The following is an 18,098-nucleotide window of genomic DNA, read 5'->3' as shown; positions in this document are numbered from 1 at the left end:
GATAGAGACCTTCAAGATCATGAGGGGCATAGAGAAGGTGGATAGGGACAGATTCTTTAGACTGAAGGGGACAGCAAATACGAGGGGGCATTCTGAGAAACTGAAGGGAGACAGGTTCAAAACAAATGCAAGGAAGTTTTTTTTCACCCAAAGGGTCGTGGACACTTGGAATGCGCTACCGGAGGAAGTGATCAGGCAGAATACGGTACAAGGATTCAAACAGGGATTGGATGGATTCCTGGGGGATAAAGGGATCGTGGGATACTGAGGGAGGAGCTGGGATGTAACACAAGTATAGGAAGTAAATCAGGTAATGAGTATAAACTAACCTGGTCGTGCATGTGCAAGACCGGAGGGCTAGAACTTCGATAGGAAGGCAGGACTTAAATGGGAAACCAAGGTGGCAAGGGAGCCCCTTCTGATGATTCAGACAGGTCTTGACCTGTTTTGGGCCGCCGCGGGAGCGGACTGCTGGGCGGGATGGACCTGTGGTCTGACCCGGCGGAGGCACTGCTTATGTTCTTATGTTCTTATATGTTCTCAGTCCACCCCCCCCCCCCTCCTGAAATTCAACCAGTCAACACTTTTTTAAACACTGGGTGTCACTGGCTAAATTAGCCCCCAGTATTCAGTGCCAGGCCTTGTCTGGGCACCAGCACTGAAGGGGCTAAACATGAGCAGGCTGGGTGCCAGAGCTTATGCAAGCCTGGCCAATATTCAGCTGGGACCAAAGACAAAGAAAAATACTGCAGACAAATGTACAGGATACAGGCACAGTTTATTTTGAACTAACAAACATTGTTGCGTGCAAATAGACCACTTTTTACAGAATATGGGACCCAAAATGGTCCGTGTTTCGATAAACACGCCTTCCTCAGCGGTCCCAAACACATGCAACAAAAATGACCAATGTCATCCACCAACATTTTATCCATGCCAACATGACCTCTTTAGCATTTCCTCATACAAGAGGAGTTTCAGCCTCTTTATCATCTTGGTTGCTCTTCTTTGAACCTTTTCTAATTAGATTATATCTTTTTTGACATAAGGCGGCCAGAATTGAATGCAATACTCAAGGTGAGGTTGCGCCATGGAGTGATACAGAAGAATTATAACATTGTTGGTCTTATTTATACAGTAGTCTTTATTTGTACCCTGCCATGCCTCTCAGAAGTTCACAGCAGTTTACAAGAAGTAAAAAAATACAAAATCAATGCATTAAAGCATCATTAAAACTTATTAGGGTTAGTCATGTTAGTCTTGAAAGTTTGTCTTAATGTTTCCATGATGTAATGTATCCTGCTGTCCACGGAGAACCTACGTTACAGATAAGTAACTACACTTTCTATCTGTGCTGGTACTTGGGTTTAACTAAAATGCCTCCAGGCAATTTGGAGTCCACCAAGTTACTCCTGGGCTTCTTTCTTTTCAGGGTTCAATTTAAAAGTTTACTTTCTATATCAAAGCCATCTGGCAGGCTGCAACTCCACCATTTTTGAGGCGCTCCAGTTTGTAACGTCTTTGTTCAATTTGGCGTTTGAGACGCGCACTGCAATGACGGGGCAGATCTGCCTCTTGATGGGTTTATTTGATTGCGATCCGCGTTGCTAGCCCCCCCTTGTCGGTTTTATTTAAAGTATGTAAACCGCCTCCTCTCTTTTCTAAAGGGAGTCGTCACTCCCAGCTCTAGACTCGCTGGGGTGTCCAACTGGCCCGCGGGGGAACTAGATTTGGCCCTTCCCTCCCGGTCTCATCTTCTAAGCAGCCTGAGAGGATGAAGCCGAAATGCTTTCGCCGAGACCCTGCCCGGTCTGGTTTCGGCTTCGGCCTCCTGTGGGGGATCATCTTATTCCCAGGTAAGCCAGAACTATGGGAGGAAACTCCTTTAGTCCACATCAGCGCCGGATTCCGAGTCCGACCCGCAGGACAAATCCACATTGGCTGATGCTAAAGAAGAATTTGAAGGGCACGCTTTGCTCTCTTTTATCTAGCATAAGTTTGGGGGGGGAGCAAGGAACCAGGATGTTTTCTAGTTGAGAAAATAGAAGGTGGGGATTGTTTGGGTTTTTTTTTTAGCAAGGGGAGACTGGTTTTTCTCAAATTTGGGCATGAAAAACACGGTGCAAGCTACAAATCTTTTCGGAATGCCAATAGGGGTTTTACTCAACTATGAAGTTTAGCAATATTATAATTTTCACCCTTTGTACATTTTTGTATTCTTTTGTAAACCTCTTTGAATCTAGTAGGAAATATAGAGCTATATAAGACGCCATTAGCATTTTTAGTGAAATAAGAAAATACATAAAAAAATAATAAAGGAAAATAATGAATAGACTGGGAGAGAGGAGTTGTTATAAAGGATAATACAATCCTATCAAAAATGATCTGCTCTCAAAATCCCTTCTCCCCTACTGCAGATCATTCTAAAACACAAATTTATGAAACATTCTGAGAAATGGTCTTTCTATTGCAATGGCTCAATGAATATATAACTTCTTCCAGCATAGGTAACCATGCTTCTAAGCATTATATCTAATGTTCAATATCCCTTAAATATCTTTCTTGGAAGTTTCTGTACTGCTGCTAATGACTGCGAATTCAGAGCGGTTTTCATTCTGTAATGAATTTTAAATACAGATTTGGATGGATTCCACTTCGATTGTTGTTGACCTCCTAACTGCTTGGCTAGCGTATCATGTTTACATTGGCTTATTTACACTATTATATTTATATATATATATATATATATAAACTCAGATAAGTGATTTTATCAAATTTTATTGAACTTGAACTAAAACAGATGGCAGGTGCACTGGGATATTTGTTGCATCAGGACAGCTCTGCAGCGTTCCTGGTGGAAGCACCATCCAATACGGCAATTTGCCAGCAAATGGAGTGGGGATCAGTCTGCCACCCCACCCTGAAGGCTCTGTTCAACAGAGTATGTCACTGCTGTCCGTCCTGGTGTGCCCTTCTCTGCTGCCAACTTTAGACTTCATTCCTACCATCTCTCTGGCCCTATTCAAATCTAGAGTACAAACTTGTCTTTCCAAGTCTGTTTTGTACATTATATGATTGTATGTATTTTGTAAACTGCTTAGGTTTAAGTGGGTTAGAAATTTTAAATTAAATATCTCTTATATACATGTTCAGTACTTATGTTGTTTTAATCATTCCCATGAATTGGAAGACTGGGCAGATGAAATTTTATGTGGCCAAATGCAAAGTGATGTACATTGGGAAGAATAACCCAAATCATAGTTACTAGATGCTAGGGTCCATCTTGAGGGTTAGCACCCAAGAAAAAGATCTGGGTGTCATTGTAGTCAATACAATGAAGCCTTCTGTCCAATGTGCAGCGGCAGCCAAAAAAAAATCAAACAAGATGCTAGGAATTTTTTTTTTTTAAGGGATGGTTAACAAGATTAAGAATGTTATAATATCCCTGAATCGCTCCATGGTGTGACTTCGGTTGGAGTATTGCGTTCAATTCTGGTCTCCTTATCTCAAGAAAGATATAGTGGCGCTAGAAAAGGTTCAAAGAAGAGCGACCAAGATGATAAAGGGGATGGAACTCCTCTCGTATGAGAAAAGACTAAAAAGGTTAGGGCTCTTCAGCTTGGAAAAGAGACAGCTGAGGGGAGATAGGATTGAAGTCTACAAAATCCTGAGTGGAGTAGAAAGGGGGAGAAGTGGATTGATTCTTCACTCCGTCCAAAATGACAAAGACTAGGGGATACTCAATGAAGTTAGAGGGAGATACTTTTAAAACCAATAGAAGGAAATATTTTTCCACTCAGAGAATAGTTCAGCTCTAGAACACATTGCCAGAGGTTGTGGTAAGAGCAGATAGCGTAGCTGGTTTTAAGAAAAGTGTGGACAAGTTCCTGGAGGAAAAGTCCATAGTCTGCTATTGAGAAAGACATAGGGGAAGCCACTGCTTGCCCTGGATCAGTAGCATGGCACGTTACAGTACATTATGTATATTGGTATTAGATCCCTAATACATATAGAATTAGGACTCAACCTTGTATGGTAAAATTGTTCTGTAATTGTCATATTGTAACATGTTAGCTGTATTTTATGTATGTTTAACCTGTAACACATTCTGAGCTCCCTGGGGAAAACAAATGAAATAAATAAATGTTGCTACTCCTTGGGTTTTGGCCAGGTACTAGTGACCTGGATTGACCACCATGAGGACTGGATATTGGGTTGATGGACCATTGCTTTGACCCAGTAAGGCTATTCTTATGTCATTGTGATAAAGGAAAGTGTAATCTCTTATTTGTCTTGAATAGACTGTAAGCTCATTAGAGAAGGGGGATGTCTCTTTATGTGTTTTGTGTATAGGGCTGTGTTCGTCTAATGGTGCTTTCAAAATAATTATAGTAATACACTATGTCTCAGTGGGTTTGGGCAAATGTATTCAAGGGAGGATATTTTATTTATTTTAAAAAATTATCAACCGCCTATTCCTAGACGGTATTACAAAGTAAAATAGACAGGATTTATACAAACATCATAGGTTACAAATGCATAATTAGCATCTTAGGGAATCTTAATTCAATAGATCTTCATAGTACCATAAGAACATAAGAACATAAGCAATGCCTCTGCTGGGTCAGACCTGAGGTCCATCATGCCCAGCAGTCCGCTCACGCGGCGGCCCAACAGGTCCAGGACCTGTGCAGTAATCCTCTATTTATACCCCTCTATCCCCTTTTCCAGCAGGAAATTGTCCAATCCTTTCTTAAACCCCTGTACTGTACTCTGCCCTATTACTCCCTCTGGAAGCGCATTCCAGGTGTCCACCACTCGTTGGGTAAAGAAGAACTTCCTAGCATTCGTTTTAAATCTGTCCCCTTTCAACTTTTCCAAGTGTCCTCTTGTTCTTTTATTTTTCGAAAGTTTGAAGAATCTGTCCTTCTCTACTCTCTCTATGCCCTTCATGATCTTATAAGTCTCTATCATATCCCCTCTAAGTCTCCTCTTCTCCAGGGAAAAGAGACCCAGTTTCTCCAATCTCTCAGCGTATGAAAGGTTTTCCATCCCTTTTATCAAGCGTGTCGCTCTCCTCTGAACCCTCTCGAGTAACGCCATATCCTTCCTAAGGTACGGAGACCAATATTGGACGCAGTATTCCAGATGCGGGCGCACCATCGCCTGATACAATGGCAGGATAACTTCTTTTGTCCTTGTTGTAATACCCTTCTTGATTATGCCTAGCATTCTATTTGCTTTCTTAGCGGCTGTTGCGCACTGTGCCGTCGGCTTCATTGTCATGTCCACCATTACCCCCAAGTCCCTTTCTTGGTTGCTCTCATTCAATAATATCCCTCCCATCGTATAGTTGTACCTCGGGTTTCTGTTTCCAACATGCAATACTTTACATTTCTCAACGTTGAACTTCATCTGCCATCTCGCCGCCCATTCCCCCAATTTGTTCAAGTCCCTTTGCAATTCTTCGCATTCCTCTTTAGTCCCAGCTCCACTAAATAGTTTTGTATCGTCCGCAAATTTTATTATCTCACACTTCGTGCCTGTTTCTAGATCATTTATGAATATATTAAATAGCAGCGGCCCGAGCACTGAGCCCTGCGGAACACCACTCGTGACCCCCATCCAGTCCGAGTAGTGGCCCTTCACCCCTACCCTCTGTTTCCTACCCGCCAACCAGTTTCTGATCCATCTATGTACGTCTCCGTCCACTCCATGGTTCTTCAGTTTCCGGAGTAGACGTTCGTGAGGCACCTTGTCAAAGGCTTTTTGGAAATCAAGGTATATGATGTCTATGGGGTCTCCTCTGTCCATCCGTTTGTTAATTCCTTCGAAGAAGTGCAATAAGTTCGTTAGGCACGATCTCCCCCTGCAGAAACCATGTTGGGTTGTTTTCAAAAGTTCGTTTCTTTCCAGATGTTCATCGATGTGTTCTTTAATCAGTGCTTCCGTCAGTTTCCCCGGAACCGAAGTCAAACTCACTGGTCTGTAGTTTCCCGGGTCACCTCTTGATCCCTTTTTAAAGATGGGCGTGACATTGGCTATCTTCCAATCCTCCGGGATCATGCCTGTTTTCAAGGATAGGTTGCAAATTTGCTGCAGTAGTTCCGCTATCTCCTCCTTTAATTCCTTCAGAACCCTGGGATGGATTCCGTCCGGACCCGGGGATTTGTCAGTTTTAAGTTTTTCTATCTGCCTGTGTACATCATCAAGGCTCACTTCCATGGATGTTAATTTTTCTGCTTGATTTCCATTGAATATTTGTTCAGGTTCTGGTATGTTGGTTGTGTCTTCGTTTGTAAATACAGACGAGAAGAACATGTTGAGTCTTTCTGCGACTTCTTTCTCCTCCTTCACCGCTCCCTTCCTGTCTCCTTCGTCCAGCGGTCCTACCTCCTCCCTAGCTGGCTGTTTCCCTTTAACATATCTGAAGAACGGTTTGAAATTTCGTGCCTCCCTGGCTAGCCTCTCTTCATACTCTCTTTTGGCTTTTCGAACCACACGGTGACATTCTTTTTGATACTTCCTGTGCTCCTTCTGGTTCCCTTCAGTTTTGTCCTTTTTCCATTCCCTGAATGAATTTTTCTTATTGCCTATCGCTTCCTTCACTATTTTAGTCATCCATACTGGGTCTTTTGTTCGACCCTTTTTGCACCCCTTTCTGAATCTGGGGATGTGCAGATTTTGTGCCTCGCTCACTGTGTCTTTGAAAAAAGACCAGGCATGTTCTACTGTTTGCCATTTTTTGGAAGTGTTCCTAAGTTTCTTCCTTACCATTTCCCTCATTGCTTCATAGTTTCCTTTCCTGAAGTTGAAAGATGTCGCTATGGTTCTCTTTCCGTTCGGTATGCCTACTTCAACCTTGAACTTGATCATATTATGATCACTGTTTCCCAACGGTCCCACTACTTCCACTTCCTTTGCAGGTCCCCTTAGTCCATTTAGGATTAAATCCAGAGTGGCATTTCCTCTCGTCGGTTCTCTAACAAGCTGCTCCATGAAGCAATCTTGTATAGCCTCCAGGAATTCTGTCTCCCTAGCGCATCTTGAGCTTCCAAGACTCCAGTCTATCCCAGGATAGTTGAAGTCTCCCATAACAACTGTGTAACCACTTTTGCATTCTCGCTTCATCTCGGCATCCATTTCTTTATCGCTATCTCCGGTTTGCCCGGGTGGACGATAGTATAGGCCCATCTTTATTTCATGCCCTTTCCTACCCGGTATTTTAACCCATAACGATTCCAGTTTGTTGATCATCTCCGCTGTGTCCATTCTTGTCGATTGTATGCTTTCTTTTACGTATAGGGCTATTCCTCCTCCTTTCTGACCTGACCTATCCCGGCGATAGAGCTTGTACCCCGGCAGTGCTGTATCCCATTTGTTTTCCTCATTCCACCACGTTTCAGAGATTCCAATGATGTCTATGTCCTCTGCATTGGCCATGGCTTCTAGCTCCCCCATTTTGTTTCTTAAACTCCTTGCATTAGTATATATGCAGTTTAGATCCTGGCATTTTGTCGTCTTCATTTCTTTTCCCTGTGCTTCAGTCTTTGGTGTCTTCTCTTTTGCTACAATCTTTCTAACCTCCTCTTCTGGGTTAGTTGACTCCTGTAATTTGTCTCTTGTTTCTTCCCTGCCTTTTTTCCCCTTAGTATCTTCACGGGATACCTTCTTCCGAATCATCGACGCTAGGTCGACTGTCGGCTTTCCCCTTTCTCTTAGTTTAAAGCCTGTTCTATTCCTCTCTTGACGTTGTTTGCTAGAAGTCTTGTTCCCGCCACGCTCAGGTGCAGTCCATCTCTCCTGTAGAGCTTGCTCTTGCCCCAGAACGTTGTCCAGTTCCTCACGAAGTGGAACCCTTCTTCCTCACACCATCTCCTCATCCATGCATTTATTGATTGTAGTTCTTCCTGCCTTTTCACATCTGCCCTCGGTACCGGTAGGATCTCTGAGAATGCTATCTTCTGGGTCCTCATCTTCAGTTTCCTTCCTAGAATCTTGAACTGTTCTATCAGCGTGCCTCTTCTGTAGTCTCTCCTGCTGACATCATTCGTCCCGATGTGGATCATTACTGCGGTCTCTTCCGTCTCCGCTCCTTCCAGGACCTTCCCAATTTTGTCCACGATGTCCTTGGTTCTCGCTCCTGGGAGGCAGGTCACCAGTCGATCCTCTCTTCCTCCTGCTATGTGGCTGTCCACATGCCTCAATATCGAGTCTCCCACCAGGATCGCTGACTTTCCCTTCTTCAATTTTCTTATCGGTCTCAGGTCAATGTCCTCGGTGTGCTTAGCTCTCTCTTCTTCTGGGCATCGACTAGCCAATTCTTCCCCCTCGTGTGGTATTCTTCTGTGGGTGTCTTCTTTGAGGTCATCTGCTTCTTGCTCCCCCTTCCAAGTTGGTGTTGCATCATCTCTCATCTGGAGTTCGTTCTCTTCCACCCTCCTCCTGTATGCTTCCTCAATGAATTCCTCGAGTTCCCTGACTTCCTTCTCGATGTGTTTCTCACTCCTGAAGTCTTCAAATACCCTGGTAGGGTCCTCCGTGGTGTAAAGTCCTTCTAGCTCCTGTATCTTGTCCTCAAGTCGCTTGACTTCTTTCTTCAAGCTTTTCAGCTCCTGACACCGACTGCATACGTATGACTGTCTCCCCGAGGGGAGGTAGTCATACATATGACAGTCCGCGCAGAACACTGGAAAGCTCATCTTCTGGTTACCTTCTGCTTCCATCGGGGTTACTACTTTAAGAAAACAGATAAGTTTACGTGTTCCTTCGGTGCCTGCTTCCTTCTGCACCTGCTTCTTGCTTTACTGCCTTCTGCCTTTGTATGGACTGCCTACGCTCTACCTTTCCTTACTTTTGTTTGTGTGATTGTTCTTTCTGTGCCTGGTGCCTTTGCACAACCTTGCCTAACTTTTGCTTGTGTGTGGTTGTTCCTTCTGTATCTGCTTCTTGCCTTGCTGCTTTCTTGTGTGTGCTGTCTTTTCTCTTCCTTACCTTACTGCTGCTTGTGTGTTCGTCTCTTCTGCGCTGCTTGCCACTTCCTCACCTTTCAGTCCTTCCCTGTGCTCTTGGGTGTAGTGACTTGGCCCTTCTTGAGGCCCTTCGCAAAGGCGCTCTCGCTAAGGCGAGCGCCTTTGCTGCTAGCCTTCGCCGCGCGCCTAACGGCTGTGCGCCGTTGGCTCCGCCCCCTTTTATGGGGGGGTTCGGGTGCTGACTCCTCTGACGCGGTGGGGGTGGGCGGAGCTAACTCTCGCCCAGCCCCTAGCCTCCTGCTCTCCTCTGTCTCCCTCCTCTGCTCGTTTTTGCTTCTAAAACTGCTTTTCTCCCTTGCTGCTTCTACTCCTCTTGCCTGATGCTGTGCACCACGTTCGTCGTTGGCTCCGCCCCCTTTTATGGGGGGTTCGGGTGCTGACTCCTCTGACGCGGTGGGGGTGGGCGGAGCTAACTCTCGCCCAGCCCCTAGCCTCCTGCTCTCCTCTGTCTCCCTCCTCTGCTCGTTTTTGCTTCTAAAACTGCTTTTCTCCCTTGCTGCTTCTACTCCTCTTGCCTGATGCTGTGCACCACGTTCGTCGTTGGCTCCGCCCCCTTTTATGGGGGGTTCGGGTGCTGACTCCTCTGACGCGGTGGGGGTGGGCGGAGCTAACTCTCACCCAGCCCCTAGCCTCATGCTCTCCTCTGTCTCCCTCCTCTGCTCGTTTTTGCTTCTAAAACTGCTTTTCTCCCTTGCTGCTTCTACTCCTCTTGCCTGATGCTGTGCACCACGTTCGTCGTTGGCTCCGCCCCCTTTTATGGGGGGTTCGGGTGCTGACTCCTCTGACGCGGTGGGGGTGGGCGGAGCTAACTCTCGCCCAGCCCCTAGCCTCCTGCTCTCCTCTGTCTCCCTCCTCTGCTCGTTTTTGCTTCTAAAACTGCTTTTCTCCCTTGCTGCTTCTACTCCTCTTGCCTGATGCTGTGCACCACGTTCGTCGTTGGCTCCGCCCCCTTTTATGGGGGGTTCGGGTGCTGACTCCTCTGACGCGGTGGGGGTGGGCGGAGCTAACTCTCGCCCAGCCCCTAGCCTCCTGCTCTCCTCTGTCTCCCTCCTCTGCTCGTTTTTGCTTCTAAAACTGCTTTTCTCCCTTGCTGCTTCTACTCCTCTTGCCTGATGCTGTGTAGTTATGTTCTGAACGAGCGAGGTCTTAATACAAGTGCGTATAATATTTTGTATTAAAGGTTTTGGGTTATGGAACGAATCGTCTGAGATTCCGTTATTTCCTATGGGGAAATTTGCTTTGATATACGAGTGCTTTGGATTACAAGCATGCTTCTGGAACGAATTAGGTTCCCAAACCAAGGTTTTACTGTATTTCTTTTCATTTTACAGGTATCGCGAATAACATTCATGTGAAGTTTTGTATCAGTTGCATTCAGTAGTGTAGTGTATATTCAATACCTGTACAATAAATAGAAATCATGAATAAATACTGTCTACCTACTTTTGCCCCACTGTATTTACAGAGGGGCAAATTCTATAAATGGCGTCCCAATTGTAGGCAGCTGTCTAACCAGATGACAAATGTTTCTCAGTGTGTGGAGACTAAAAAAACATTTTTTGGTAAGATTATTTACCTGGCATTGAAAAGAGTGAAAAGAATCCAAACAACACCAGATACGCTAGGGGAGTACTGTACACAAAGCACACTGTATGTTAGGATCACAAACTAAAAATCCTAATATATACAAACAAAATCCTAAAACGTCAGACTCTACATACAGTCAATATCAACTCTCTCCTCTCCCCACCCTCACCTCTCCACCCCCAGTATAACCTGTCTCTCCAGCTCCCAACTCCCCCCACCTACCTCCTCCCTGGCTACCCTAATTTTAGATCTTCGGCAGCCGGCAGTGGCAACGAGGTGAGCCTGCTGCCATTGGCCTGCCCCAGTCATTCTGCAGCAATTTCCTGTTCCTGCGAAGGCACAACACTGCAAAATGAAGGGTTCTGGGGCAGGCCAACAGTAGTAGGCTCACCTTGTTGCTGCCACTGGCTGCCCAAACATTTAAAATTACGGCAGCCAGGGAGAAGGTAGATGGGGGAGTCAGGAGAGCCATAATTGACTCTTCTGATCTCCGACCACCAAATGTGGAGAGGTTCTGGCCCCTGTGGCCCCTCGCCCCATTCTGGTGCCTCTGACACCTGCCCGCCTAGATTTAAAAATAAAAAAATAGAGTGTAATTAGCACACACGGACAGGCAAATTATCGCAAATCATTTCAATGTGTTTTGTGGTAAGCCTTTTTTCAGTATTAAGAACACGTTGGCGCTTAACGTGGTTTAATAAAAGGGTTTCTTAGTGGGGATAAGGAAATGTATAGTGTACCTGAATGTAACAGCCACTAAAAGGGTCTGAAATTGCAAAATTTTTCCCCGAATATCTGGGCCCTCCAAAGTTAATTGTGGAGGAGAGACAGTAAATACATTTAAAAGCAACATAACAATATGAGATTCCATGCATGCAGAATTTAGAAACGGCAGATAAAAGGCCAAATGGCCCATCCAATCTGCCCATTCGCAGTAACCCTTATCTCTTCTTCTCCCTATTGGCTAAGGCTCTTAACATTTGCATCTCCTCTTCCTTTAGGCTAAGGCTCTTTACACCTGCATTGTGAGGTAATAGAGCTTTATGGATATAGAAAGATGATGGCAGATAAAGGCCAAATGGTCCATCCAGTCTGCCCATCTGCAGTAACCCTTATCTCTTCCTCTCCCTATTGGCTAAGGCTATTAAAATGTGCAACTCCTCTTCCTATAGACTAAAGCTCTTTATACCTGCGTTGTGAGGTCATAGAGCTTTATGGTTATAGAAACATCATGGCAGCTAAAGGCCAAATGGCCCATCCACTATCTCCTCCTCTCCCTATTTGCTAAGACTCTTAATATTTGCATCTCCTCTTCCTATAGGCTAAGGCTCTTTACACCTGCATTGTAAGGTCATAGAAACTTAGTAACATGATGGCAGATAAAGGCCAAATGGCCCATCCAATCTGCCCATCCGTAGCATCCACTATCTCCTCCTCTCACTAAGAGATCTAATGTGCCTGTCCCACTCTTTCATGAACTGAGAAACCACCTCTACTGGAAGACTATTCACCGATCTACTACCCTTTCTGTATAAAAGTATTTTCTTAGATTATACCGTGAAGATAGGAACGGTGGTGAATTTTGACACTGTGTCATTCTCTATGTGAGAGCACAGATACATTGTCATAGTGAAAATTGCTCATCCTCAGTGCCGCAGTAGCAGCGTGGAAAGATCTTTAGCGAGTTTTGACGCAGTTGGGGTTTCAGTGCATAGAGCATCCACCCTACTCACCAGATCTTGCTCCATCTGACTAATTCTGTTTCCACACCTTAAAAGGAATTTGAAAGGATGACAATTTTTGAGTGATTTGAAGGCGATTGCAGTAGCGGAGCAGTATTTCAGTGGCCAGACATCAGAGTATTTTTTTTTTTGAAAGGTTAAATAAACTTCAGACATGATGTGCCGAGTTTGTTGAACTTAAGGGGTGAATATGTGGAAAAACTTGTAAGTTTCCTGACTCCATGTCCATCCCCTTCTTGTTTTGGGCTAAGAACTTCTCAGCGCCTCCTCATATCGGCTAATTGGTTTAAATATTTAACAGGCAATATGAGACGAGGGACCAGATGTTGCTTAGTCCCTTGTACTTTAGGAAAACTTATCTTTAAAAAAAAAAAAAAAAATTCATCCAGTCTTTGATATATCAAGCAGTATCAGTATGAAACTCCATTCCATTTGTAACTCGGCCTATAAATAATTTTAATTTAGAAAAAGATTGAAAACTTTTTTTTTGTTGTTTTAAGAAGTATTTGGATTCTTAAATTTTTATGATTTGTATTCTGTAATTCCTTGAGTTCTGTGCCCCACATCGAACTAATGTGCTGTATGCAGCTATAAGTTCCCTAACGTGAATAAGCATATGGCCATTAAAGAGAAAAAAAAATAGAAAATTAGGGTTTTTACTGCCATGGTGGCTTTAGTGTGCAGGAATGACCACATAAGGACATGCCTGATCGCCACGAGGAACAAGCGGATGGCTTAACGGCTCCCTATACACACGCCTAATTTAACAAAACTGTGCTTATACGCTATGATTTTTCTTACATAGCAAGATATATTTTACTGCCGGAACTCTTAACCCCTCAGGTCCTCTCGAAAGAAAGATGCCCCGGACAAGGGATTAAATCCTGGATCACGCTGAAAACGCGAGTGAGCCAGTGGTGCGAGTCGTTCGCTTGAATACCAGCGAAACCAACATAAAATAAAAGAAAAAATAACTGACACAAAAAAGGAAAAGGAAGGGGATGGAATCTCTCTGGCGCTGCTCAGCAACAGGAGGCTTGTGATCGCCGGAAGAACGCGTTTTTCAAACCGTATGTCATGGCGGAATTGTAACTGCGCCAGAGGTAGGAAACCTTAACATTCACACCTCCTAGAGGCTCAAACTCTGAGGAACCGTTTCCCTCTTCCAGCCTTCATTGATCCTTTCTTCCCTCAAAAAAAAAAAAACCTGACATAAAACAAAACCGACATAAAATAAAAAAAAAAAAAAAAGGGAAAATATTTCTCCAGCACTGCTCACCGTTAAGAAGCCTGAAGTCAAAAACATCTCTTCACATAAAGGAGTTACTAGAGCCGCTCAGAAATATGAGCTCACTTTCCAAAGAGCTCAGCATTACAGTATGATCTCATTCAGATTAGCTTCACTTGGGTGACTTTGAATCAGACTGCACACAATATCATCAACCATCTACACTGCGAACATTCAAATCGCCTACGAAATTGACTTTAATCTATAGCTATCCAATTTCTCTACATGGAACTTTAAATAAACTGGATAATCACACCTTGTTACATTCCTATGAACCTGTATATCCCAAAGGCTGTGGTAGAAGTGAGTGTGCCTAATAAACAAATATTATTCAAACTATTTCTGCCTTACCTACAGAGCTCTTATATCTGTGTAGCCTGCACACAATATCATCAATCATCTACACTGTGATTATCCAAATCACTTGTGAAATTGACTTTACTCTATAGTTATTCAATTTCTCTGCACGGAATTTTAAATAAGCTAGACAATCACAACTTGTTGCATTCTTGTGAACTCATATATCCCAGCGGCTGTGGGTAGAAGCGAGTGTGCCTAACGAACAAATATTATTCAAACTATTTCTGTTTTAACCACTGAGCTCTAGTACATGTGTAGCCTGCACACAATATCATCATTCATATATGAAATTGTCTTTACTCTATAGCTACTCAATTTCTCTACATGGAATTTTAAATAAGCTAGATAATCACAGCTTGTGGCATTTCTGTGATCTTGTATTTCCCAGCGATTGTGGGTAAAAGTGAGCGCACCTAACGAACGAACAAATATTATTCAAATTATTTCTGTCTTACCTACAGAGCCCCTATATATGTGTAGCCGTTTAAAAGTGTGCATTAGATAGGAATGCCGGTAAGATCGGCAAAAACGCCTAAACATAAATCACCTTGCTCAGAGCTTAAAATGGCGACGTCACCGACCCCAACTATAACCTCGACACAATGGGGTGATTGGGCTCAAGAAATTTCAAAAATGGTCACTGCGGCCCTGGAAGATAAATTTCTTAAATTACAATTGGCTGTAGACTGTATTAACGATCGTTTTGAAGCACATGCTGGACGAATTGCAGCAGTGGAGCAAAGGGTGTCTGAAAATGAAGATGCAACCTTGCAAGATCGCGAAAATGTAATTGCATTGCAAAATCAAGTAGCATCACTGACAACACGTTTGGATGACCAGGAGAATCGACAACGCCGCAACAATCTACGAGTTATAGGGCTACCTGATCTCCGTACTGATCAAGATCTATACCAATTCTTTCAACTTTGGCTCCCAAAACAACTTGGCCTAGTGACCCCTGAGACTGGTTTTCTATGCGAACGGGCTCACCGCTTGGGACAACGTACAAAAAATAACAACCGCTCGCGAGCAGCTATTGCTAGATATATCAACTGGAAAGACAAAGAGCTCATCATGCAAGCCTTTCGGAAAAAAGGTCGACTTGAATATGAAGGTCAAAAATTACTATTATTTAACGACTACTCCCTACATGTATCCAACCTTCGCAAGACAATGGTGCCACTATGTTCCACGCTTCATCGTCGTGGAGTGAGATTTGCACTTGTGTATCCGGCGTCTTTACGCATATGGAGAGATGGGAAACCACACACATTCACAGACAAAATAACCGCACAACTATTTATAGACTCTATGCCTGAGACTATGATCAATAATACCCCAATGACTTAATTTTACTTGATACCATACAGTTTGTTTTGAGGTCTTTGTTCGATTAAATCAATCCCATTTTAGTTATCTTAGTCTGAACCAATAAGCTCTTATCTTAATATGCTATGTAATGAAATACATACTTTGTATAGCCTAATAAGTTAAGCACACTAACCTCACATTTTATATTACTGATTAGGTGTGGATTTTGTTAGATGCTTTACGTGTGTCATTCTATGCTCATAGGAGCATCTTTAAAATACTTTAAGATAAGCATAATAGTTTGGTATAATTCCTTTCTGACCACATATTATGCTGTTATTACTGATTTCTTCTTTTTTATTTCAATACTTTTTCTACCTTTCTTCTTAGACAGGAGTGTCTACTTAACCTCAATATTATATCAATCATTCTTTCTCGACAAATGTGATATACTGCATATTTCTCCACTGCATATCATATATTATGGCTGACCTACATGTCTTTTCCTTTAATGTGAATGGCCTAAATCATCCCATTAAAAGAAAAAAGATATCTAATTATGTGTCCAACAAACATCCAGATGTAATTTTCTTACAAGAAACCCACCTCCCATCCGCTGCCGCCACGAAATTTCAACTAAAGGGATATTCCGCTCATATATATTCCCCTGCAACTCATCAAAAGAAAAATGGTGTTTCAATCTTTCTTAAAGATAATCTCTCTCCCACTATTCATTCAATTAAAACAGACACGGAGGGAAGATGGTGTCTGGTACATGCTGCGTTGCATTCAAAGGATTTTGTTCTTCTCAATATATATGGCCCGGTTAAAGATCACCCGGACTTTTTTAGAGACATTCAGTTAGCGCTAATTGAATTCAGTTCTTGTTCTCTAATATTGGGAGGGGACTTTAATCAAATCCAAGACTTGTATATTGATAGATCTTCTTCTTGTAAACCATCCAAATCCAAATCTTTCACAGCTCTTCAAGCTCTAAAAAATGCCTTCTCCCTTGTAGATCCTTGGCGATTACTTTACCCGAAAGGTAGAGAATATTCACATTTTTCACCACCACATAATACATACTCGAGAATTGATTTCTTTCTCATATCCTCTTCACTCATTCAAGACCTTACTAATACTATTATCCATCCAATCTCTCTTACGGACCATGCTGCCATTTCTTTATACACCTCTATTTCGGCTCCACGTAAAGAATCTCCATCTTGGCGGCTAAACAACGCCCTACTCTCAGATGAAGAAACTGTTGAAAAAATCAATTCATTCACAGTAGAATTCTTTGAAAATAACTCTAAAGATCCTGAAATTTGTCCTTCCATAATCTGGGAAGCTTACAAAGCAACCCTTAGAGGTGAATTGATAAAAATTGCCTCTTGGAAAAAAAAACAGTCCATGAAAAAGGAAAAAGAATTAGAAAACTCTATTAAAACACTAGAACTACAACATATGTCTAATCATTTACATGACCCAACTATTCTCCAAAGTATCCAAAAACTTAAATATGAATATAATACTCTAGTTTCATGCACAGCCAGACGGGATATCTTCATCTCTAATTCTGGCCATTATATGGGTGATAATCTTATGGGTCGTCCCTTAGCCAGATATCTTAAAATTAAATCTAAAAGACTATATATCACATCTATCCAAAATTCATTAGGACAATTAGTCAAAACCAGATCTTCAATTTCTTCTCAATTCGAAAATTTTTATACTTCATTATACAAATCTGAATCTGCGGCTCCTGAATCAGATATAGACTCTTTTCTCTCCTCCTTATCTCACCCGACCATATCGGACCCTGTTAAATTGGAACTAGATTCTCCGATAACCACAACAGAAATAGAAACTGCTATATCTTCCCTACCGACTGGGAAAGCCCCTGGTCCAGATGGTTTCACTAACGAATTTTATAAACAATTTCGAAACATCTTAGCTCCTCATCTACTTACATACTATAATTTCCTTCATTCCAATCCAGATAAACAATTTAATTTCACTGAAGCCACCATTGTAGTAATTCCTAAACCTGACAGAGACGCCACCTTGGTTAAAAACTTCCGACCTATATCTCTCCTCAATTTAGATTATAAAATAATGGCAAAATTACTTGCATTAAGACTCACCAAAGCAATCCCACATCTTATACATAAAGATCAAACGGGGTTTATTAAACAAAGATATATAGGAGATAATCTGCGCCTCTTTCACCATATCAATGCTCACGCTAAAACACTGACAGACCCAATAATAGGCCTAGCTATAGACGCTGAAAAAGCCTTTGATCGAGTGGAATGGCCTTTTCTTTTCTATGTCCTAAAATGGTATAATTTTGGCTCATTTTTCACGAAATGGATAGAAACATTCTATCACAGTCCTACCGCTCGTATTCTAATTAACAATTCTTTATCCAATAAATTTCCCCTTCACAGAGGCACTAGGCAGGGCTGTCCTCTCTCACCACTACTTTTCAATTTAGTGTTGGAACCTCTTCTTTCTGCTATTAGACAAAGCCCACTAATTAACGGTATCCCCTCCTTAAACCGAGACTTCAAATTAGCAGCCTATGCTGATGATGTATTAATTTTTCTTAGGAACCCTCAATCTTCTCTTCCTCATCTTATACACATCATCAAACAATACTCCTGCTTCTCAGGATACTCTGTCAATTGGGAGAAATCAGAAATCTTTCCTCTGAACAATAACATTCTCCAATCAGACTTGACTAACTTTCCATTCACATGGTCAAATGAAGCT

At 42.6% G+C, this 18,098-nt stretch overlaps 1 protein-coding gene across 1 annotated transcript in view; it reads left to right on the top strand.

The window, feature by feature from the left end:
- Window positions 1–1,460: 1,460 nt before the first annotated feature.
- LOC117350184 (SLAM family member 8-like) overlaps window positions 1,461–18,098 on the top strand; it is a 43,030-nt gene continuing 26,392 nt past the window's right edge. Inside the window, exon 1 of the mRNA XM_033924265.1 lies at window positions 1,461–1,856. Coding sequence (XP_033780156.1) covers window positions 1,775–1,856 — 82 coding nt within the window. The 5' untranslated portion in view covers window positions 1,461–1,774. The remainder of the gene's footprint in view (window positions 1,857–18,098) is intronic.

This window comes from Geotrypetes seraphini, chromosome 16 (genome assembly GCF_902459505.1).
Source record: "Geotrypetes seraphini chromosome 16, aGeoSer1.1, whole genome shotgun sequence".
Lineage (NCBI taxonomy): Eukaryota > Metazoa > Chordata > Amphibia > Gymnophiona > Dermophiidae > Geotrypetes > Geotrypetes seraphini.
The sequence above is the reverse complement of the archived record's forward strand: the minus strand, read 5'-3'. Positions and strand labels throughout refer to the sequence as shown.